Genomic DNA, 23,387 nt, shown 5'->3' with positions numbered 1-23,387 from the left:
TCTTGTGTCTGTTTTGTTTTTAGCAATGTTTAGCCATATTTGGCAAATCTAATTCAATCTCATCTAGCGATCTGAGTAAACTAGTGACCTTTTGAGATGAGAAACAGGACAGGAACTACGACAACCGTATAATGTCTCTTAGAAATGTCTGACATTCTGACACACCAGAACAGAGAAGTCTATAAACTTGTTGCTTGAGAGTTTACGCACACAGGGGAAACATTAGGAACACATAACATAAAAGGTGCAGGCATGACAAAGTACAGTGCCTACAGAAAGTGTTCACACCCCTTGATCTTTTCCACATAGTTGTTATAGCCCAAATTTAAAATAAATTCAATTGAGATTTTGTTTTTGTCACTTGCCTACACACAATACCCCATAACGTCGAAGTGGAATGTTTTTGTAAATTTGCCTAACAAGTCCCATAAATTGCATACACTTACGTGTGTAATAAGTGTTTAACATGACTTAATGACTACCTCATCCCTGTACCCCACACATACAATTATCTGTAAGGTCGAGCAGTGAATTTCAAACACAGATTCAACCACAAAGACCAGGGAGGTTTTCCAATGCCTCAACAAGGGCACCTATTGGAAGATGGGGAACAATAAAAGCAGACATTGAATATCCCTTTGAGCATGGTGAAGTTATTAATTACACTTTGGATGGTGTATCAATCCACCCAGTCACTACAAAGATACAGGCGTCCTTCCTAACTCTGTTGCTGGAGAGGAAGAACACCACTCAGGTATTCACCATGAGGCCAATGGTGACTTTAAAACTGTTACAGAGTTGAATGGCTGTGATAGAAAACTGAGGCTAGATCAAAAACATTGGAGTTACAATAACAACCGAATTGATAGAGTGGAAAGAAGGAAGCCTGTACAGAACACAAAATATTCCAAAACAAGCATGCTGTTTGCAACAAGGTAATACTGCAAAAATGTGGCAAAGCTATTCACTTTTAGTCCTGAATGCAAAGTGTTATGTTTAAGGCAAATCCAATACAACACATTGCTGAGTACCACTCCATATTGTCAAGCATATTGGTGTCTGTATTATGTTATGGGTATGCTTGTAATTGTTAAGAACTGGGGAGTTTTCAGGATAAACAAAAGAAATGAATGGAGCACAGTCAAAATCCTATAGGAAAACCTGGTTCAGTCTGCTTTCCACCAGACACTGGGGGATGAATTCACCTTTCAACAGGACAATAACCTAAAACACAAGGCCAACTCTACACTGAAGTTGCTTACCAAGAAGACTGAATGGCCAAATTACAGTTTTGACTTAAATCTACTTGAAAATCTATGGCAAGATCTGAAAATGATTCTAGCAATGATCAACAACCAATTTGACAGAGCTTGAAGCATTTTTTAAAAGAATAATGGGAAAATGTTGCACAATCCAGGTGTGGAAAGCTCTTAGAGACTTACCCAGAAAGACTGTAGTCGCTGCCAAAGGTGCTTCAACAAACTACTGACTCGGGTGTGAATACTTATGTACACTGAACAAAAATATCAACGCAACATGTAAAGTGCTAGTCCCATATTTCATGAGTTTAAATAAAATATTTCTCTCAAATGCATTTGTGCACAAATGTGTTTACATCCCTGTTAGTGAGCATTTTATCCTTTGTCAATATAATCCATCCACCTGACAAGTGTGGAATATCAAGAAACTGATTAAACAGCATGATCATTACACAGGTGCACTTTGTGCTGGGGACAATAAAAGGCCACTAAAATGTGCAGTTTTGTCACACAACACAATGCCACAGATGTCTCAAGTATTGAGGGAGCGTGCAATTGGCATGCTGACTGCAGGAATGTCCACCAGAGCTGTTGCTAGAGAATTTAATCTTAATTTCTCTATCAAAAGCCGCCTCCGTCATTTTAGATAATTTGGCAGTCCATGGTGGAGAGTTTGGAATCTGATTGATTGATTGCTTGTGTGGACAGGTGTCTTTTATACAGGTAACAAACTGAGATTAGGAGCACTTCCTTTAAGAGTGTGCTCCTAATCTCAGCTCATTACCTGTATAAAAGACACCTGGGAGCCAGAAATCTTTCTGATTGAGAGGGGGTCAAATACTTATTTCCCTCATTAAAATGCAAATCAATTTATAACATTTTTGACATGCGTTTTTCTGGATTTTTGTGTTATTCTGTCTCTCACTGTTCAAATAAACCTACCATTAAAATTATAGACGGATCATTTCTTTGTCAGTAGGCAAACGTACAAAATCAGCAGGGGATCAAATACTTTTTTCCCTCACTGTATCTTTGAAATTGTTGCATGTTGCGTTTGTTTTTGTTCAGAATAAATTATATATTTCTTTATTTAATTTTCAATACATTTGCTAAAATGTTTTCACTTTGTCATGATGGGGAATTTCTTTCTAGATAGGTGATAATTTTTTTAAACTTATCCATTTTTAATTCAGGCTGTAACAACAATATGTGGAATGAGTCAAGGGTATGTATACTTTCTGAAAGCTCTGTAGGGAATATGGGTTTAACACTAAATTGAGGAGACTGCCAACACATAACTAGAGCAAGGAGCCATAGCATTTGGCATTATCATTAGCAAACTGAGGTCATGGATATACAAAGTGATATAATGTAGGGCAACAAGGATATAATATTTAGAACATTCTCTATACAGCAAAATAACTGTTTGTACTTATTTCATAACACACCCACAGTGGTAGTGTGGAATCACCAAGCGTGAATTGAACTCGTAGGTAGGAAGGAGCATGCAGCTTACATGGGGAAACAGGTGGGAGAAAGTCAGCAGAGAGGTGATTAAGGGAGTGGGAACAGGTGTGGAGGAAAGGGGCGTGGCCTAGGTCCTAGGGTAATTGAAAATATTTGGAGTTCTTTGGGGGTGCCATGACCCTTCACAACATGCACACTTTAAATAATTTGTGCATATTTTCCATGTAAATGTAACTACAGTGCATCTTGGCACACACAATACAACCTTCCCATTTACGAAACATGTAAGTCTGCATGGTCACATGTATTCTGTTGATGTTTCATTATAGCACTAGCACTAACCGAAAGAGAAACCAAACAGGAAGAGAGTTCAGTGGCAGTTCGTGGGGTCACAGGTTCATGGATCATCCCTGTTTAAGTGGAGTTAGTGTCTGCCTCCCTGAAGATTGGATAGTACATCTGGGTGTAAGGGATTTCCTCCTCTTCTTCCGAAGAGGAGAGGCGAGAAGGATCGGAGGACCAATATGCGGCGTGGTAAGTGTCCATGGTTCTTTTAATAAGAAATACTACACATGAACTGATGACTGCCTTGCCTGGTTCACCAACTACTTTGCAGACAGAGTTCAGTGTGTCAATTCGGAGGGCATGCTGTCCAGTCCTCTGGCAGTCTCTATGGGGGTGCCACAGGGTTCAATTCTCGGGCCAACTCTTTTCTCTGTATATATCAAGGATGTTGCTCTTGCTGCGGGCGATTCCCTGATCCACCTCTACGCAGACGACACCATTCTGTATACTTCTGGCCCGTCCTTAGACACTGTGCTATCTAACCTCCAAACGAGCTTCAATGCCATACAACACTCCTTCCGTGGCCTCCAACTGTCTTAAACGCTGGTAAAACCAAATGCATGCTTTTCAACCGTTCGCTGCCTGCACCCGCACGCCCGACTAGCATCACCACCCTGGATGGTTCCGACCTAGAATATGTGGACATCTATAAGTACCTAGGTGTCTGGCTAGACTGTAAACTCTCCTTCCAGACTCATATCAAACATCTCCAATCGAAAATCAAATCTAGAGTCGGCTTTCTATTCCGCAACAAAGCCTCCTTCACTCACGCCGCCAAACTTACCCTAGTAAAACTGACTATCCTACCGATCCTCGACTTCGGCGATGTCATCTACAAAATAGCTTCCAACACTCTACTCAGCAAACTGGATGCAGTTTATCACAGTGCCATCCGTTTTGTTACTTAAGCACCTTATACCACCCACCACTGCGACCTGTATGCTCTAGTTGGCTGGCCCTTGCTACATATTCGTCGCCAGACCCACTGGCTCCAGGTCATCTACAAGTCCATGCTAGGTAAAGCTCCGCCTTATCTCAGTTCACTGGTCACAATGGCAACACCCACCCGTAGCACGCGCTCCAGCAGGTGTATCTCACTGATCATCCCTAAAGCCAACACCTCATTTGGCCACCTTTCGTTCCAGTTCTCTGCTGCCTGTGACTGGAACGAATTGCAAAAATCGCTGAAGTTGGAGACTTTTATCTCCCTCACCAACTTCAAACATCTGCTATCTGAGCAGCTAACCAATCGCTGCAGCTGTACATAGTCTATCGGTAAATAGCCCACCCAATTTTACCTACCTCATCCCCATACTATTTTTATGTATTTACTTTTCTGCTCTTTTGCACTCCAATATCTCTACCTGTACATGACCATCTGATCATTTATCACTCCAGTGTTAATCTGCTAAATTGTAATTATTCGCCTACCTGCTCATGCCTTTTGCACACAATGTATATAGACTTTTATTTTTTTCTACTGTGTTATTGACTTGTTAATTGTTCACTCCATGTGTAACTCTGTGTGTTGTCTGTTCACACTGCTATGCTTTATCTTGGCCAGGTCACAGTTGCAAATGAGAACTTGTTCTCAACTAGCCTACCTGGTTAAATAAAGGTGGAAATGTTTTATACATTTTTTTTTTAAAAACAGGACTGAAATACAAAAACAATAAATGTGGAACGAACGAAACCCAAAACAGTAGCATGTGGTGAAAAACACAGACACGGAAACAAACACCCCCAAACAAACAGTGAAACCCAGGCTACCTAAGTATGATTCTCAATCAGAGACAACTAATGACACCTGCCTCTGATTGAGAACCATACTAGGCCGAAACATAGAAATCCCCAAATCATAGAAAAACAAACATAGACTGCCCACCCCAACTCACGCCCTGACCATACTAAATAACGGCAAAACAAAGGAAATAAAGGTCAGAACGGGACACCGGGTCACTACTGTGAAGCTTTGCAGAGCAAACGGGCTGAGTCAAAAGATAAATACTGTCTCTTTTATCAAGTTTAAATCACACAAGGGGTTTTATAACTGACACTTCCAATAAATCCTGGGATTTAAAATAACTCATAGACCGGCAGTAGAATACTGCTGTCAAGGGCCAATGGGTTTGGACAAGACTGCAGGATTATCAAAATCAAATCACATTTTATTTGTCACATACACATGGTTAGCAGATGTTAATGCGAGTGTAGCGAAATGCTTGTGCTTCTAGTTCCGACAATGCAGTAATAACCAACAAGTAATCTAACTACCAATTCCAAAACTACTGTCTTATACACAGTGTAAGGGGATAAAGAATATGTACATAAAGATATATGAATGAGTGATGGTACAGAGCAGCATAGGCAAGATACAGTAAATGGTATCGAGTACAGTATATACATATGAGATGAGTATGTAAACAAAGTGGCATAGTTAAAGTGGCTAGTGATACATGTATTACATAAGGATGCAGTAGATGATATAGAGTACAGTATATACGTATGCATATCAGATGAATAATGTAGGGTATGTAACATTATATAAGGTAGCATTGTTTAAAGTGGCTAGTGATATATTTTACATCATTTCCCATCAATTCCCATTATTAAAGTGGCTGGAGTTGAGTCAGTGTCAGTGTGTTGGCAGCAGCCATTCAATGTTAGTGGTGGCTGTTTAACAGTCTGATGGCCTTGAGATAGAAGCTGTTTTTCAGTCTCTCGGTCCCAGCTTTGATGCACCTGTACTGACCTCGCCTTCTGGATGATAGCGGGGTGAACAGGCAGTGGCTCGGGTGGTTGTTGTCCTTGATGATCTTTATGGCCTTCTTGTAACATCGGGTGGTGTAGGTGTCCTGGAGGGCAGGTAGTTTGCCCCCGGTGATGCGTTGTGCAGACCTCACTACCCTCTGGAGAGCCTTACGGTTGTGGGCGGAGCAGTTGCCGTACCAGGCGGTGATACAGCCCGCCAGGATGCTCTTTATTGTGCATCTGTAGAAGTTTGTGAGTCCTTTTGGTGACAAGCCGAATTTCTTCAGCCTCCTGAGGTTGAAGAGGCGCTGCTGCGCCTTCTTCACGATGCTGTCTGTGTGAGTGGACCAATTCAGTTTGTCTGTGAAGTGTATGCCGAGGAACTTAACACTTGCTATCCTCTCCACTACTGTTCCATCGATGTGGATAGGGGGGTGTTCCCTCTGCTGTTTCCTGAAGTCCACAATCATCTCCTTAGTTTTGTTGACGTTGAGTGTGAGGTTATTTTCCTGACACCACACTCCGAGGGCCCTCACCTCCTCCCTGTAGGCCGTCTCGTCGTTGTTGGTAATCAAGCCTACCACTGTTGTGTCGTCCGCAAACTTGATGATTGAGTTGGATTAATCGACAATAATAGGGGATGTTCTTAATGAATATGCATATTGGAGATGTTTTTGTTGACATGAAGGAAAATAAAAGATGAAAGGGCCCACAACGCCAGTGATTTACATCTAAGTAGACTAAAGCCTATGTATTTACAATGTAGTTACATAGGCAGCAGGTACTGTGTAATTACATTGTAGGTATAGTTATGGTACTTACAACTGTGATGTATTTGTGGTTTGTGCAATTCGGTGCAATTTACATTGCCATTTCATGCATAGGATTTTGTAACAAACACAAATTATTGTGGCTAAACCTCTCACCCTGTTTTAGATCACCTGGTTGTATCGTTAGTTTATTTGCTTTACATTTAAATTGTGCTAGCCAAAAACAGGTTTAGGCTAGTAGTTATTGCGACGTAATGTGTACACTGTAATTACTCTGTACTCTCATATGTTATATACAGTGCATTCGGAAAGTATTCAGACCCTTTGACTTTTTCAACATTTTGTGACGTTACAGCTGTATTCTAAAATTGATTAAATTGTTTTCCCCCTCATAAATCTACATACAATACCCCATAATGACAAAGCAAAAGATTTTTAAAAATTAAATTTTAGCAACAACAACAAAAAGTAAAACAGAAATATGACATTTAATATAAGTATTCAGACCGTTTACTCAGTACTTTGTTGAATCATCTTTGGCAGTGATTACAGCATTGAGTCTTCTTCGATATAACGCTACAAGCTTGGCACACCTGTATTGGGGAAGTTTCTCCCATTCTCTGCAGATCCTCCCAAGCTCTGTCAGGTTGGATGGGGAGCATCGCTGCACAGCTATTTTCAGGTCTCTCCAGAGATGTTCAAGTCCGGGCTCTGGCTGGGCCTCTCAAGGACATTCAGAGGCTTGTCCCAAAGCCACTCTTGCGTTATCTTGGCTGTGTGCTTTGGGTCGTTGTCTTGTTGGAAGGTGAACCTTTGCCCCAGTCTGAGGTCTTGAGCACCCTGGAGCAGGTTTTCATCAAGGATCTCTCTGTACTTTCCTCCCTTCATCTTTCCCTCGATTCTGATTAGTCTTCCAGTGTCTGCCGCTGAAAAATATCCCCACAGCATGATGCTCCCACCACCATGCTTCACCGTAAGGATGGTGCCAGGTTTCCTCCACATGTGAAGCTTGGTACTCAGGCCAAAGACTTCAATCTTGGTTTCATCAGAACAGAGAATATTGTTTCTCATGGTCTGAGAGTCTTTAGGTAGCTTTTGGCAAACTCCAGGCAGACTGTCATATGCCTTTTACTGAGGAGTGGCTTCCATCTGGCCACTCTACCATAAAGACCTGATTGGTAGAGTGCTTCAGAGATGGAGCTCTGTCAGAGTGACCATTGGGTTCTTGGTCACCTCCCTGACCATGACCCTTCTCCCCTGATTGCTCAGTTTGGCCAGGTGGCTAGCTCTAGGAAGAGTCTTGGTTGTTCCAAACTTCTTCCATTTAAGAATGATGGAGGCTACTGTGTTCTTGGGGGATCTTCAACGCTGCAGAAATGTTTTGGTATCCTTCCCCAGATCTGTGCCTCGACACAATCCTGTCTCGGAGCTCTACGGGTTATTCCTTCAACCTCATGGCTTGGTTTTTGCTCTGACATTCACTGTCAACTGTGGGACCTTATATAGACAGATGTGTGCCTTTCAAATTCATGTCCAATCAATTGAATTTACCACAGGTGGACTCCAAGTTGTAGAAACATTCCAAGGATGATCAATGGAAACAGGATGCACCTGAGCTCAATTTCGAGTCTCATAGCAAAGGATCTGAATACTTATGTAAATAAGGTATCTGTTTTTAAAATTTTGAATACATTTACACAAAAAAAATGTTAATCCTGCTTTTGCGTTGTCATTATCGGGTATTGTGTGTAGATTGATGAGGGAAAAAAATATTTGATCAATTTTAGAATAAGGCTGTAAGTAACAAAATGTTTTAGGTCATTTGATTGACCATCCCTTCTCAGCCTTCTCTTGTGACACATCCTAAACACGTCACATGTGTTTCTGATGGTACAGTGAAACAGATGTGTATGCATATAGGATAACAGCTTCAAGGCATTGTAAGACCTTGGGTGTATTCACTAGGAACCAAACACCTCACAGCTAACCCACTTGACATGCACTGAGAAAGGACCAATATAAGCACCCCCCATTTTTATTTTGTGCAATATAAACTTGTTTTATTGCTTAACGTTTTCTGTTTGGAGTAAACTGTTTCTGTTGCAAAACGAATACACCTCGTTTTACAATGGAGATGTCACGCAAATACTGTAGCCTACACCATGTGACAAGGACAGGTTACATAAATGCATGACATGGCCATCACATAGCCTACTTTGTGTGTGTGTGAGTGACAGAGAGGTAATTTTGTCATTGTGTAGTGATTTAATAACTTTTTTAAATGGAACCATCATATAAAGTCAAGTACGTTATCTAGGGCTTGGCAAACAGGACTTCATTAAAGTTACTCAACAGTTCAGTGTTTCCCAACCAGAGGTACTTGGCCTATCTAAGGTTGGTACTTGAGGAGACTCATGAGACCATAGGCTTACTGGTCAAATTTGCATGAGGGGGTACTTCAGACAGAGCAAAATATACTTATATATACAAAGTATATATAGGTTGGGAACCACTGCCCTATTTAAACCCATTTTAGAGACTCTTTAGAATGCATGTAGGCCTAAATTCATTGTCATCAAGAGCAGCCTTGTCAGAGTCCGACATACAGGAAACGATGCTGCATTCAAAACAACCGGGAACTGGGAAATCTCTGACTTCCAACTTCAGTGTGTTCAAGACAACTGGGAACTCAGGAGAAAAAAAACGAACTTCTATTGGGTAAAATCGTTTTGAATCATCAAACTCGGAATTCTTAGTTGGAAACTGGCATACTTTTCCGATCTTTCAGCTTTCCCAGTTGTAAAGTACCATAAACCCTAACCTTAACCCCTACCCTAACCTTAACCATTGGAAATGTCAACGTCAATAGGGTAGGGAGGGATGTCCTAAGGATGCTGGACAGCATGTATCATATATATTGTATTTTTTGTTTTGTATTTTGTATTTTTCAAGTCAATACAGGAAGTACATGTGGGAACACAAGTATATATAAATTATATACAAAGAACAATTGGGCTAGGGGGTACAACATCACATTACACAAGGACCTTAAGAGACATACATACACATACATACATACACTAACAGCTTTTTTGTTAGTAGAGTATTTAATTGTCTTAAAATATAATTCCATTTATTTTTGTAAGGTAAGAAAATGTGGTGTTTTGTTTGTAAATTTACATTTGTGACTATGAAATCTGTCCAAAAGAATAATGAAAGTAATTCTATAAAATTGTTTCAACTTATTTCTATCGTAGGTAAATAATTCAGTAGATAAAGAATCCAAGCAGTACATCTCTCCACAATAGTGTCAAATATTCTTAAATTTGTACAATTATAAATCTACTGATGTCTTGCCACAGTTGCCTTACATGAATACAATGCCAAAAAAGATGCATCGCCGTTTCTGGGTGGTCATTACAAAAGGTACAATTTAAGTTGATGATTTCCTTAAAGTTCTCCATATAGTGGTTGGCAGGATAATATTTATGAATTATTTTAAAGGAAAATTCCTTAATTTGGTTAACAAGTAGGTATGTGGCAAAATCCTAACTTTTTCCCAACAGATATTATCAATAAAACCGTTTCAATAAGGCAGGACATAAGGTATAGTAGATACAACATCCTGCTGAAACAAGGTTCGTATCGCACTGTTGTTGAAAGGACCGAAAGAGAAACAAATCTTTCCTACTGATGAGTCAACAGGGTTAATAGAAGGTAGCTTCTGAGGGTCAGGTCTTGACACGTTCCTGAATAATAAAGCAATACCTTAGGGAATGGCGTCTAAAACAATCGCAAAATCTTTTAGCGTTACAGGAATCTTGTAAAGTGATAAGAATTCCTTATAACTAAGTAAAACCCCTCTGCATTTACAAGTTGGCTCACCAATAGGATATTATTTCGGAACCAATATTCTAAAAACAAATGAGTATTTTTATACAATATATCCCGATTGTTCTATATATAATATCTGTGTGGGGGGAAATTATGCTTATAAATGAAGGACCATGACAAGCAAAACTGCCGATGAAAAGCAGAGTTTCACTGGAACTTTGTCAATATTATAATTGCAAACCAACATGAATTTAAGGCCACCAAAAGTAGAGAAGACCGACATGATGAGGAATACAATTCCACATAGAAGTTGGTCTTCTTAGGAATTGTTGATCCAATTGACCTTAAAAGTATTATTTAAGGTATTAAAGTCCCGAAAATTCAGCCCACCAAACTCATGTGTTCAGTACAAGTTTTCCTAATGTAATGGTTACGGTTTCTTCACAGAAAGTTGAAAAACATCAGGTCTTACTCCTTGCTTATTTAACTGTCAAAAAATAAAATGAGCGCCATATGTTAGCCTAGAGATACCCTCAGCCTTGGTTATTAGAACTCTTATTTTAAAAGATAAGTCCCTCTGTAGCCATTGATTTAGCTTCTTTGTTTATATTAAATAAGAGGGTTAAAATTTAGTAACCCTCTAGACTTCTGATCCTTAGTAATGGTTATGCCTAAATAAGTAAGTTCTTCTTTCACCGGAACACCATAATATGAAGGTGTCGCACAATCTTTGACAGCCATGAGTTCACATTGATTAATGTTAAGATATAGACCCATTGATCTATATGTGCATTTGGTTCGAGTCTTTCAGAAAGTGTAGTATCGTCAGCCAGCTGGCTTATAATTAGCACGGCTCATGAGTCATGGGAAGTAGAGACCCGATGACGTCAAAAGTTATTTGTTAAGCTATTTTCCCGTTTAGTCTTCCGGGATGTGATTGTGACGCGTTTACAGAATGCGTTTAAAAGAGGGTGAAGCGCTCAGTAAAGTCATTAGCTGCCAGCGACCAAAGCGAATGTAATTCCGCTCGTACTGGAATCCTAAACGTCTTGCAGGGGAGTCAACTCCTAAGAAGCGGATGAAGAAACAGGTTTTGCTTATTTTCACATTCAGAGGACTTGTTAGAAAAGGGAAAAAGAGTAAAAAAAGAAAATGTCAAATTTCATTTTACGGAAAGCCGAGCCCAAGGACGTGTCAGACATATTGCGACTCATAAAGGTAAACGGATGCGTGTATTCAACGATGTATGTATGTATGTATGTATGTATGTATGTGTTTAAATATACGTAGCTTAAGTTATAATCACAGACATAGCCTAAGCATATTTTTCAATATTATGACATTTGACTAACAACAATACTTAAAAAAAAAAATCCCTATTATTTCAGGAACTTGCGAAATTTGAAAAAATGGAAGAGCAGGTCATCTTGACGGAGAAAGGTAACGTTAAGTCTACTGTGTGTGATGGCTGATTATTGTAAACATATCAAATGTTTCCCCAACAAATCAGAAGTCCCTGACTTTACAATTTACTTTCAGAACTACTAGAGGACGGCTTTGGGGATCATCCCTTCTACCATTGCGTCGTTGCAGAAGTTCCTGCGGATAAGCAGAGCTCAGACGGTAAATCATGTTGTAATCCTGTTTCACAGAATGTCAGTTCGTAAGGAAATAGTGCAAAGGTTTGACTATCAAGATTACAAACATTTATGGCTAGTAAAAAAAAAAGAACGGAAGCGCTGCTAAGGTACACAAGAGTACGTGTTGGTAGACACAACACAATATCTGGGTAGTGTTGGTGGGCATTAACTCAAAGTGAATCGTGATCTGGAGTTTGGAATTTAATGTTCTCAATTCTCGGAGAAACTCCTTTTAAATCCTGTGATATCATAGCTAGGGCCCAAGTTTTTCCCTGACAATGAAAATCCCCTTCATCATAACACAAAAATATCATACTCAATAAACCAAGTGGGATTTTGTCAGATCCTAGTAGTTTTACACAAACACTTACCTGTCGGTGTGGATGTTTTCACTGTTTTAGGATACACTGTCGTTGGGTTTGCCATGTACTACTTCACCTATGACCCCTGGATTGGGAAGCTTCTCTACTTAGAGGACTTCTATGTGATGAAGGAGTTCAGGGGTAAGTCTATGATGGTGTGTTACATTAAAGAAATAGGGTTGATTATATTTGTCTTGTTTCACACATGTATAAGTGTGTGGTGTGTAATGGAACAGTGTTTTTTGCATATCCCACACCCCCTGAGACGCCCTTGGAAAGGGAACGTTACAGCCAGGGATCAGCCATTATTGACACCCTCGGAAAGGGAACGTCACAGCCAGGGATCAGCCATTATTGACACCCTCGGAAAGGGAACGTCACAGCCAGGGATCAGCCATTATTGACACCCTCGGAAAGGGAACGTCACAGCCAGGGATCAGCCATTATTGACACCCTCGGAAAGGGAACGTCACAGCCAGGGATCAGCCATTATTGACACCCTCGGAAAGGGAACGTCACAGCCAGGGATCAGCCATTATTGACACCCTCGGAAAGGGAACGTCACAGCCAGGGATCAGCCATTATTTACAGCGACCTTGGCGGAATTAGGGCAGGGTTTCCCAAACTCTGTCCTCGGGACCCCGAGGGGTTCACGTTTTGGTTTTTGCCCTAGCTGAATCAGCTGTGTAGTTAGGTCAAAAAACGTGCACCCCTTGGGGTCCCAAGGACCGAGTTTGGGAAACACTGGGTTAAGATTAAGTGCCTTGCTCAAGGGCAGATCGTTTGGTTTTTCACCTAGTCGGCTTGGGGATTCGAACTAGCAACCTTTCAGTTACTGGCCCAACGCTGGCAACTGATTCAGGGCCCTTGGATCCAGGGCTTAACTGCCAATCTTTGATTCTGTTTTCTCAGGTTATGGTATTGGGTCAGATATCCTGAAGGTTCTGAGTGAGGTAAGTCTATAAGACTTTTTTTGCAATCAATTTACTGAACGCATAGATCAGTCCAGCCTATGGAAAACTCCCATCCTATAGCCAAGGTTATATGATGACCCTGTCTAACTTTGTTTCAATGTCCTCCCTTCCTCAGACGGCAGTTAAGACTCGCTGCAGTAGCATGCACTTCATCGTAGCAGAGTGGAACAAGCCGTCCATAGAGTTCTACAAGCGGCGTGGAGCCTCAGACCTGTCCGATGAGGAGGGCTGGCGACTCTATGCGATTGATAAGGATGACCTGCTGAAGATTTCTGCAAAGAAACGATAAATTCAGCAAATGACCACTATCGGCAATGCCTTCCCTTTCGTTTGTTGATGTCAATGTTCTTTAAAAGAAATATGTATTTCAATAAATAAATACAAAAACAGTTCAACTTCTTCCTGCAAGACCTGTTATACATCTGGGTGGTTTTGAAACTCGAAGTCAGTACGTTTCATTTACTCATGTCTTATAATGGTTGATTGACCTTCCATAAACAAAAAGGAGAACTATCCTAGTCATGTGACCTTTTACTGGAACATAGATTTCAACATGACTCAGCAGGTATAGATGGTTTATAACTGGCTCGACGATAACGTCTGGCTCAGAAGGAGAAGTGGGTGCTTGTTTATGGAAGGACAGACTTCTTAACTGTCTTGTCAAACAATATTTTTCTTCATGTAGTAGTTCTCACACACGCTTAGGGTGCCTATGTACAAAACCTCTACAGTTTTCGGTGGCCTTTTATTTTAAAATCAACGCTGTCAATATAGATCGTACAATATAGATTTTATTCCGGTCTACATAAATACATTCAAATCACAAAGCTGAACCTTCAATACATAAAGTTTAAAACTTCGTGATAGGTCCTGCCCCCTCCTGGGTAAATGCCAGAGAGAAAGGCTAGTGCAAAAGCTGGTCATTAGTCGCAAATGGGAGCGAGCCTAACCATGACTTATGGTAGCATACATTGGGAGGACCTGGGAAGACTGCTAATCTTGTTTTTGTTGTCACGATCCTAGTATCACAACGTATCTGAAAAGAGAGAACTCATTGTTAGCCTTTTATCGACAAGACTTTGCTAGCATTAGCACCTGATATGAAGAGTACACTGGTTTGTTCTCTGCTTTCCCCCCCAAAATATCTTAAAGTTGGCATAAATGTTACTATAAAAGGATTTATAATGAATTGACAACATTTTGTGGCAAGTTATTGGGGTGTTACATAAGCCTGCAGGTTGACCACTAGGTCAATGATTAAAGTGTTGGGTGCTGGCAGGCTGTTATTGTGCGAAAATGTTCAGGTTTGTTGTACCTGCTGCGATCATGGTTTGGCCTCTGCAGCTCTTCTCATCTGGTTTCTTCTGGTTTCTTTTCCTCTGGTTTCTCTTTTTTCATTGGCTGTGGAAGGATTCATGGTAGGATGTGAAAATTCAGACTGGTCAACCCATTCCAAATAATCTGCATTGATCTGCACAGTAACTCTGTACCATCTCCATCCTCAGGATCAAACTAGTTTTTGACCTTACAAGATGAGCTCACCTTCCCCTCCACTGACTTGAACACCTTCTCTACGTTAACGTAGCCCTGCAGGGCAAAATCGTACAACGAGTCTCCTGTGTTCTGTGGGAAGGAGGGGAACCGATAAATTGGTTTAAGCAAAATAGTATACATTAAGAATCAAACATCACAGGATTAAGAATGACCCTACAACACTGTCTTATGTCTTGGTATGGAACAATATGCATTATCTCCCACACGAGTAGGTAAAAAAAAACAACATCTGACATACAGTATTGACACGCTAACTCACCTTGGCGATTGATGCGGCTTGCTGGGGGTAGTACATAGTGTAGCCCACAGCCATCAGTCCTGTAGGATAGATCAGCTTCTTTACCCTGGAGCCTAGAAGACAGAGGAGAGAGGGTCACATAGACCATATTCAAGGAGATTAAAAACAAGAAAAGGAAGCCGGAGAGGGCAACAGGAAGCAGCAGTAGGTTTGAGATTTGTACCCCGGCCTTGTATGGTCTGGAGGCTACAGCTCTACCTCTAGATCAGCCTCTGGCACAGTGACTCACAGAGTGCTTGCTTAGCACAAGGACAAGTGGATAAAACCCCTAAAACAATTGAGATCAAAAACAGGGTACTCTTCATCCAAACCCAAAACTTACACCCACTATTTACCTCTTGCAAGAAAGAGTCCAAGGATACCAGCAAAACCAATGACCCCAGCCCGGGGGTAGAATTCAGCAGGAGGGTTTTGCAGGAAAGTGAAAGTCTCTGAAATAACAGAAAGTGACTCTGTTACCAAACTGAAACGGACATCCTATCTGTACAAATGGGTGTACATTACAGTGTATGAGTAATGAGTCCACTTTATGTGTATCATGGGGTGTGTGTTCTCTTACCATTTCCTAATTGGATGGCACTTTCAACCTTGGGCTTCACTTGTCCAATGGCACCCTGAATCCCACAGGAGAAGAGGACAGTACAGTGAACACGTAACGTACAACAGCTCATGTCACCCAATCTCTGCACCTTCAGAGCCATTCAATAATGGATCAATGCTTATTTTTCATTGTTACAGAACACGTTGACATTTAGTAACATGATAATGTGGTATTTCACAGTAAATATGCACTTGCTCAGTAATCTTCAAATCAAGTTTACTGTGTACTTGTGATTGCTTTATATTGTTTGTACTGTGATTGTTATAGTGGTAGTATAACTAGTGGTAGTGTAACAGGTGTAAAATATACTTTATGTATTTTACTGAAAATCTCTCATATTTATTTTAATGTATTATTTTATGGTTATTTTGATATGTATTACACTACTTTCAAGGATGAATTATTTTATTAATTTTCTAAATTGTGTTGATGTTGTCGTCATCAACGGGAGCCATGCTTTTACTCCTCAGTTTGCTCAAAGCGAGATGAGAGGCAAACATCCTTGTGCATGTTAGTCCAGACGGCAGCATTAAAGTTTGCCTTGCATTTGTATCCATTCCATACAGCCATTAAAAGAGAGACAACCGGCAGAATTGTGTCCAGATCCTTCCCTTCCACCTACACCTCACCAGAACACAACACAGAAAGGTACTGGTACAGAACCGGTTACAGTAGGACTGCCACGCCCTTAGAACCCTCATACAGTTCTGTTTGCCTACGAAGAAACCTGTCTTTATTTACCCTGCAATAGAGTCAGAATTACCTACAATAAAAAGGTTTATTTGACTGTTTACAATCACGATTTGTAAATTGGGTTTTACAGCCTAAAGCACAAGTCAATTTGTCACCCAGTAGGGAGCTCTAGTTGAAACATCAACCAACAGCACTTTGTGTACCCTTGAAACGTTGCAAAGACATTCTGCACTGTAAAAGAGAAACTACCAATAAAGTTCCAACCACTGCACTTTACTGACAAACATGTGATGTATGTTAATGAGCTGCTTATCTCCTAACTGAGGGAGCCAATGGGGCATGAGGTCAGATGGGTGACTTAGAAGCAGTGATCACAGCCACAAACAGAAGCTTCTAGAGCAAAAATGGAACAGCCTGGCCGAGCAAAAATGGAGAGGCTGAATGGGTTTGAAAAAAACATTTACAGAGTAATTTACCAGTCTTTTAGACATAACAACTAACCAGCTGAATCTCAATCCCTCTCTGTGAGTTCATGATGATTGTGTGTGTCATCAAAGCGCACAACAGAACGGTGTACGGTCTATACTCGATTTGTTATTTTTATGAAAAAGTTTTAAAATCAGAGGTAAAGTTTGTATTGCTACAGATTCCGCGACCCGGTCAGCCGCAAGTTTGTGTTCCGGATTCCTGTTAAGTAGCAGTTAGATGCAAGCCATCGTGAAAACAGAGCAGGCTAACGCTAACAGAGCTAGCCCACCAGTGTTTTTAACCAACCCTGGGCACAAATCAAATCAAAGAGCAGCAGTAAAATAACAATAGCGTGGCCATATACCTGGGGCACAGGTACAGAGTCAATGTGCGGAGGCACCGGTTAGTCGAGGTAATTGAGATAATATGTACATGTAGGTAGAGTTATTAAAGTGACTATGCACATAAAATAACAGAGAGTAGCAACAGTATAAAAGGGGGGTGGGGTGGGGGCAATGCAAATAGTCTGGGTAGCCATTTGATTAGATGTTCAGGAGTCTTATGGCTTGGGGGTAGAAGCTGTTTAGAAGCCCCTTGGACCTAGAATTGGCACTCCGGTACCGCTTGCCGTGCATTAGCAGAGAGAGTAGTATGACTAAGGTGGCTGGAGTCTTTGACAATTTAGGGCCTTCCTTCCCCCAACAGACAGATGTTAAGCTCAACTCTGCGGTCCATGGGAGACGACACTCGCAAGGCGTAGGAGATCGGGGAAGAAGTCTGGCCACCCTTCATCTATATTCGAGAAGATGTGATCCAGCTATCAAACAGCTTTTCCTCGCTTGAGACGGACCTACCAGCCCCGGGAATCAGCACGGATCCTGGGTGTATAGCAACAGCCAGCGGCCGCCCCCCTGCCCGCCCTCCACCCTCCCAGCCACCGCAGTTCAGCAGGTCGCTTCCTTATCTGATTCCATCACGATCACCATTATTGTGGGCAGCTCAATGGTGAGATTTTGGCCTGCCCTAGATCTGTGGACCGACCAAGGTCCACTTTCACCCAGGAGTTCGTGTCCATAACATCAACCCCTCCTGCCCACGGTTCTGGCCAACTACTCCAATATTGACACCATCATCACATGTAGGTTTTAATGACCTTCGTTTTAGGCGATTTGAGGATCTGAGGGAGAACTACAAACTACACCCTCGCTAGCACAGGGAAGATAATAATTATCTCTGGCCACCTCCCTGCTACCGAAGGGGTTTGGAACGTTTCAGCCGACTCTTTGCCCTGAACGAGTACCTGCAGACTATTTTTTAAATTTGTTGTGGGAGCAACCATCACTTTTTAAAAGAGACAGGATTCACCCTAACTGCAGGTTGTTGTTTTTTACTAATACTTTCAGCTGTCAGGACATTTCGTTTGGCGACTTTGGATCTTTTGAGCATCGTGCTATACTGTTTAAATGGCAGCCACCAGTGCTGGCCATAACGCTCTATTGGCCACCAAATCACTGCCTCACTTTCTTTACTGATTTATCTGAACTATTGTCTATTGTCCTTGAGAACTGTGACAAAATCATTGTGTTGGGCGATTTTAATATTCATGTTGACAAAGAGACTATGGACTTTATCAAACATGTTACTGGGCCCACCTATAACCGTGTCCATACTCTGGCCCTAGTTATTACCAAGGGGCTTTCTATTGACATACAGTGGGGCAAAAAAGTATTTAGTCAGCCACCAATTGTGCAAGTTCTCCCACTTAAAAATATGAGAGAGGCCTGTAATTTTCATCATAGGTACACTTCAACTATGACAGACAAAATGAGAAAAAAATACAGAAAATCACATTGTAGGATTTTTAATGAATTTATTTGCAAATTATGGTGGAAAATAAGTATTTGGTCAATAACAAAAGTTTATCTCAATACTTTGTTAATACTTTGTTATATACCCTCTAGAGCAGGAATGTTTTGGAGCTGTTGCTGGGCAACACGGACTTTCAACTCCCTCCAAAGATTTTCTATGGGGTTGAGATCTGGAGACTGGCTAGGCCACTCCAGGACCTTGAAACGCTTCTTACGAAGCCACTCCTTCGTTGCCCGGGCGGTGTGTTTGGGATCATTCTCATGCTGAAAGACCCAGCCATGTTTCATCTTCAATGTCCTTGCTGGTGGTAGGCTTTGTTACTTTGGTCCCAGCTCTCTGCAGGTCATTCACTAGGTCCCCCAGTGTGGTACTGGGATTTTTGCTCACCGTTCTTGTGATCATTTTGACCCCACGGGGTGAGATCTTGCGTGGAGCCCCAGATCGAGGGAGATTATCAGTGGTCTTGTATGTCTTCCATTTCCTAATTATTGCTCCCACAGTTAATTTCTTCAAACCAAGCTGCTTACCTATTGCAGATTCAGTCTTCCCAGACTGGTGCAGGTCTACAATTTTGTTTCTGGTGTCCTTTGACAGCTCTTTGGTCTTGGCCATAGTGGAGTTTGGAGTGTGACTGTTTGAGGTTGTGGACAGGTGTCTTTTATACTGATAATAAGTTCAAACAGGTGCCATTAATACAGGTAACGAGTGGAGGACAGAGGAGCCTCTTAAAGAAGAAGTTAGAGGTCTGTGAGAGCCAGAAATCTTGCTTGTTTGTAGGTTACCAAATACTTATTTTCCACCATAATCTGCAAATAAATTCATTAAAAATCCTACAATGTGATTTTCTGGATTTTTTTCTCTAATTTTGTCTGTCATAGTTGAAGTGTACCTATGATGAAAATTACAGGCCTCTCTCATCTTTTTAAGTGGGAGAACTTGCACAATTGGTGGCTGACTAAATACTTTTTTGCCCCACTGTATCCTCTATTGTTGATGTTGCTTTATCTGATCACCACTGTGGATTTTTCACTACCTTGTTGCCCATAGCACCGGGTAATACTGAACACATTATTAAGAAACGCTATCTTACCTCTGAAGTTGCTACAGATTTTATTGAGTGTATGAACAATACTCCACCACCTATTCGGTCTTCCTCTTAAACCTTAATAGCAAATTAAGGACAACCATTGATGCCATAGCTCCAGTAAAGTTGAAAAAGGTCACATCCAAACGGAGATTCCCTTGGATGAGTGAGGAAACTAATCAATTAAGAAGTAATTGCAGAGCGGATGTGGAGAAAGTCAAAGTTGCACGTCCATTATGATATTCTGAGAGAGCAACTTGGCATTTATAACAAGGCAATTAGAAATGCCAGACAGGCTCATTTTTATAACTTGATTACTATTAAATCAGAATAATTTGAGAGTGCTCTTCTTGACCATTAATGGCCTGATAAATCCTACCCCCGCAAACCTATGTGAACTTTCCTCATCTAAATGTGATGAGTTTGCAGCATATTTCAAAGATAAGATAATCAATATTAGGCTGGGTATCAGTCAAGCAAGACCTGATGAGAAGTTTGATACAAAACTGTGGACATATTTTTATTTAACCTTTATTTTACTAGGCAAGTCAGTTAAGAACAAATTCGTATTTACAAAGACTGCCTACCCCAGTCAAACCCGGATGACGCTGGGCCAATTGTGCGCCGCCCTATGGGACTCCCAATCACGGTCGGTTGCGATACAGCCTTGAATCAAACCAGGGTCTGTAGTGACGCCTATAGCACTGAGATGCAGCGCCTTAGACCAAAGCGCCACTCAGGAGCCCAAAAGAGATATCAAAACATTTTTAGCGTTGCTTTTCCTTAGGGTCTTTTTTAATTGTTCAGTTTGTCATTCATTTTTTTGTATTTTTTTAATCTTATATTTGTTGTGCAGTAAATATTTCAGCTTTTATTTTCATTGTATTTTATTTGTTTTTTTCCCCCCTGCAAAGCACATTATGTTGCATTCCATGTCTGAAATGCACTGTATAAATAAAGCTTGATTGGTTTTGATTTTAATCATGTATGAGTGGCTATGGGGGAGTACCTGAACATGTTCCACTGCTGAATGGCTTGTTTGCTGAAAGGGGAGCAGATCATTGGCGTGATCACAGGGGCAGAAGCAGAGCAGCACAATCATGACGAACACTTCATTGGTGATAGACAAAATCATTTCAACACGTGCAACGATTATTGATTGCAGCATGGAATCAACAGTAAATGTTTACTGGCCATGATGAAACACTGTACAGATTTACCGGCCATTGTGAAACAGGATGTATAATAGCTCTAGACACAAAGGAATACCAGTAAATATTAACTGGTCTCTGGGAAAATAAGTACTGTTCATACTCAAAGAGAAAACAAAGACGAATTGATATTAGTGAGACCTACTGTGGTTAATATTTACCAGTCACAACTAATCACAGTACATCTTTGCAGGAATGCATTGTAAAATACGCAAAAGCAGCTGGGATGATAATGTAAAGCAGGGCAAAAACATTTCACATTACAGTGGCCATGTGAAGGTATTTTGGAGTGAGGATGGGGTATCAGCCATTATGAATCTTGCCTGGAGTTGCGTATCTAAACAAACACCCAACAACTGTCCTTGTTTTTCGGGTAGAAAAGACTGTTCCTAACAGAAGAAAGAATTACTATCACCCAGTAGCTCACAGGTGAGTAGGGTTATCAATGTACCTGACACCAAGTAGTGTAGGGCTCTGCCAGTTTCCTTAGAGTGGTAACACCTTGCTCCAAGTGCCCTATCTCCGGCTCCACATAGCGGAACTTCTGCTGCGGTATAGTGTAGAGGGAGAGCTGTAAACAAACAATATGGGTCAGTTACCTCATCCCAATGTGGGCTTGCCTCAGATTGGATGTATGCTGAAAGACTTCAGAAAGTGTGATTGTGCGCACAGTGCGGTACCTCATCTGTATTTAAGGTGACATTTGGATTGTCCTTGGTGGCAGCAAACACAGTCCCTGAAATCAGGCATAGGGTTCCAGGCACAGCAGCCACACCTGCTACCTGGGAAGACACAGGATGACTGGGACATCAATGGGGCATTTCCATCTGAGACTTAACCCACACCAGTGTTGTGGCCAGCGTTTATGTTAACGTAAGCTCAAGTGTTATTTTTCGGGAACTGTGTTTGACACAAGACTTGGGGTGAGTGGAATCAACAACATCTGCATCATCAAGACAGTTGCTTTGTGAGAAGGTGTTAACCGTGGAACGTGTAAACCCATGTTCACAGTTAGCCATTGTTATTTAAAATGCCAGCTGAAAAGTACCAAGCACAGTCAAAGCAGTTCCACTGAGCCTTTTTGGTAAAACACTGGGGTAAGTCTCAGGTGTACATTTGCAGTTCGGTCTACACCTTCTCAGGCGAAGATGGTAGGTCTCGCGGTGAGTAACGTGAATCGAGTCAGCCAGGCTATTACCTAGCGAGGGCCATCACAATGTTGGAAATTTCACCTGTCAAGCAGTACATTCACACCTGGAAACACAGAGTAGAAGCTAGAAGTTGTAATGGAATTGGGAATTGTGGCCCTTAAGTCTTACAGAAGATCAATGTCGCCATCTAGTGTAAAAAAAGAGTATATTGTTCATCCCATTAAGTAGGCATGTGACAATACCGGTATATCGAATGCCTGTCTAGTTCATGAACTTCTAGCCTAAAGCAGTGGTTCCCAAACGTTTTCGGTTACTGTACCACCAACTGCATTTTGTTCTGCCCAGAGTACCCCTTCATATGCTCTCATGTGTCTCCTCAAGTACCCCGTGGATAGACCAAGTAAGGACCTACAGAGTGTGGTAAACTCAGCCCGAACGCGTGTGAAAAACTAGCTTTCTTACTTTCGACTTTAGTTGGCTATGCATGAGTGACAAGAGACAGCTACCTCAGAGCGCCAGAAACTCTAAGTATCAGTATGAATGACTCCGACACAATGAAGAAAAATATATACTGTGTTATGCATTTAATGCAATGCCCTTGATAATCATGGTGTCTTGCTCGCTGTCCTTACGCCCTCTGTGCTTCACGGGGGGATCGATTCCCCTTAATTTTATTGAAACAGATCGCTATTCAACTAAAACAGTATATTAATAAAACACATAACTCAGTGTGGACTGAATCGGAAATAAATTAATTTCCTAACATTAAGTTATTACGTAGTACATAAAGTTTATATACTCACCTTGTACATGATCCTTTTTTTTTAACGTGCCAAGCTTCGAGTACTTACGGTGTCCGAAAGGGAACATGCTGCGCCTCAGGTCGCATTCCAATCCGAAACTCGCTATCTTCCCTCAGCTCTTCATCTCATAGGCCGGTGTTCTCATAATAGTACTTGATAATAAACTATTTGTTAATAAACACGTTATTAACACATAAGAATGCAAAGGTCGACAATCAGTTTGTACATTTATTTGCAGGCTTTTTCCAATGCT

At 41.2% G+C, this 23,387-nt stretch overlaps 2 protein-coding genes across 3 annotated transcripts; one reads left to right on the top strand and one right to left on the bottom strand.

Moving 5' to 3' along the window:
* Positions 1-11,407: 11,407 nt before the first annotated feature.
* Positions 11,408-13,791, top strand: sat1a.2 (spermidine/spermine N1-acetyltransferase 1a, duplicate 2). Its single transcript, XM_029670336.2, has 6 exons — positions 11,408-11,644; positions 11,815-11,866; positions 11,966-12,049; positions 12,468-12,569; positions 13,341-13,381; positions 13,518-13,791. Exons 1-6 carry the CDS (start codon positions 11,579-11,581, stop codon positions 13,689-13,691), a joined length of 519 nt encoding a protein of 172 aa, XP_029526196.1. The 5' UTR covers positions 11,408-11,578; the 3' UTR covers positions 13,692-13,791.
* Positions 13,792-14,175: 384 nt separating this feature from the next.
* On the bottom strand, positions 14,176-23,221 carry apooa (apolipoprotein O, a). Of its 2 annotated transcripts, XM_029670334.2 has the most exons (10): positions 23,135-23,221; positions 21,861-21,962; positions 21,632-21,751; positions 20,979-21,011; positions 15,814-15,868; positions 15,590-15,685; positions 15,216-15,307; positions 14,945-15,025; positions 14,718-14,803; positions 14,176-14,438 (listed from the first exon to the last, which is right to left on the bottom strand). In XM_029670334.2, the coding sequence occupies exons 1-9, from the start codon at positions 23,141-23,143 to the stop codon at positions 14,753-14,755; spliced, it is 639 nt and encodes a 212-aa protein (XP_029526194.1). In that variant the 5' UTR covers positions 23,144-23,221; the 3' UTR covers positions 14,176-14,438; positions 14,718-14,752. The 2 variants fall into 2 exon arrangements, with proteins under 2 accessions (XP_029526194.1, XP_029526195.1); XM_029670335.2 differs by lacking the exon at positions 20,979-21,011.
* Between the last annotated feature and the right edge of the window lie 166 nt (positions 23,222-23,387).

The sequence above is a fragment of the Oncorhynchus nerka genome, linkage group LG10 (genome assembly GCF_034236695.1).
Source record: "Oncorhynchus nerka isolate Pitt River linkage group LG10, Oner_Uvic_2.0, whole genome shotgun sequence".
Classification (NCBI taxonomy): Eukaryota; Metazoa; Chordata; class Actinopteri; order Salmoniformes; family Salmonidae; genus Oncorhynchus; species Oncorhynchus nerka.
The sequence above is the reverse complement of the archived record's forward strand: the minus strand, read 5'-3'. Positions and strand labels throughout refer to the sequence as shown.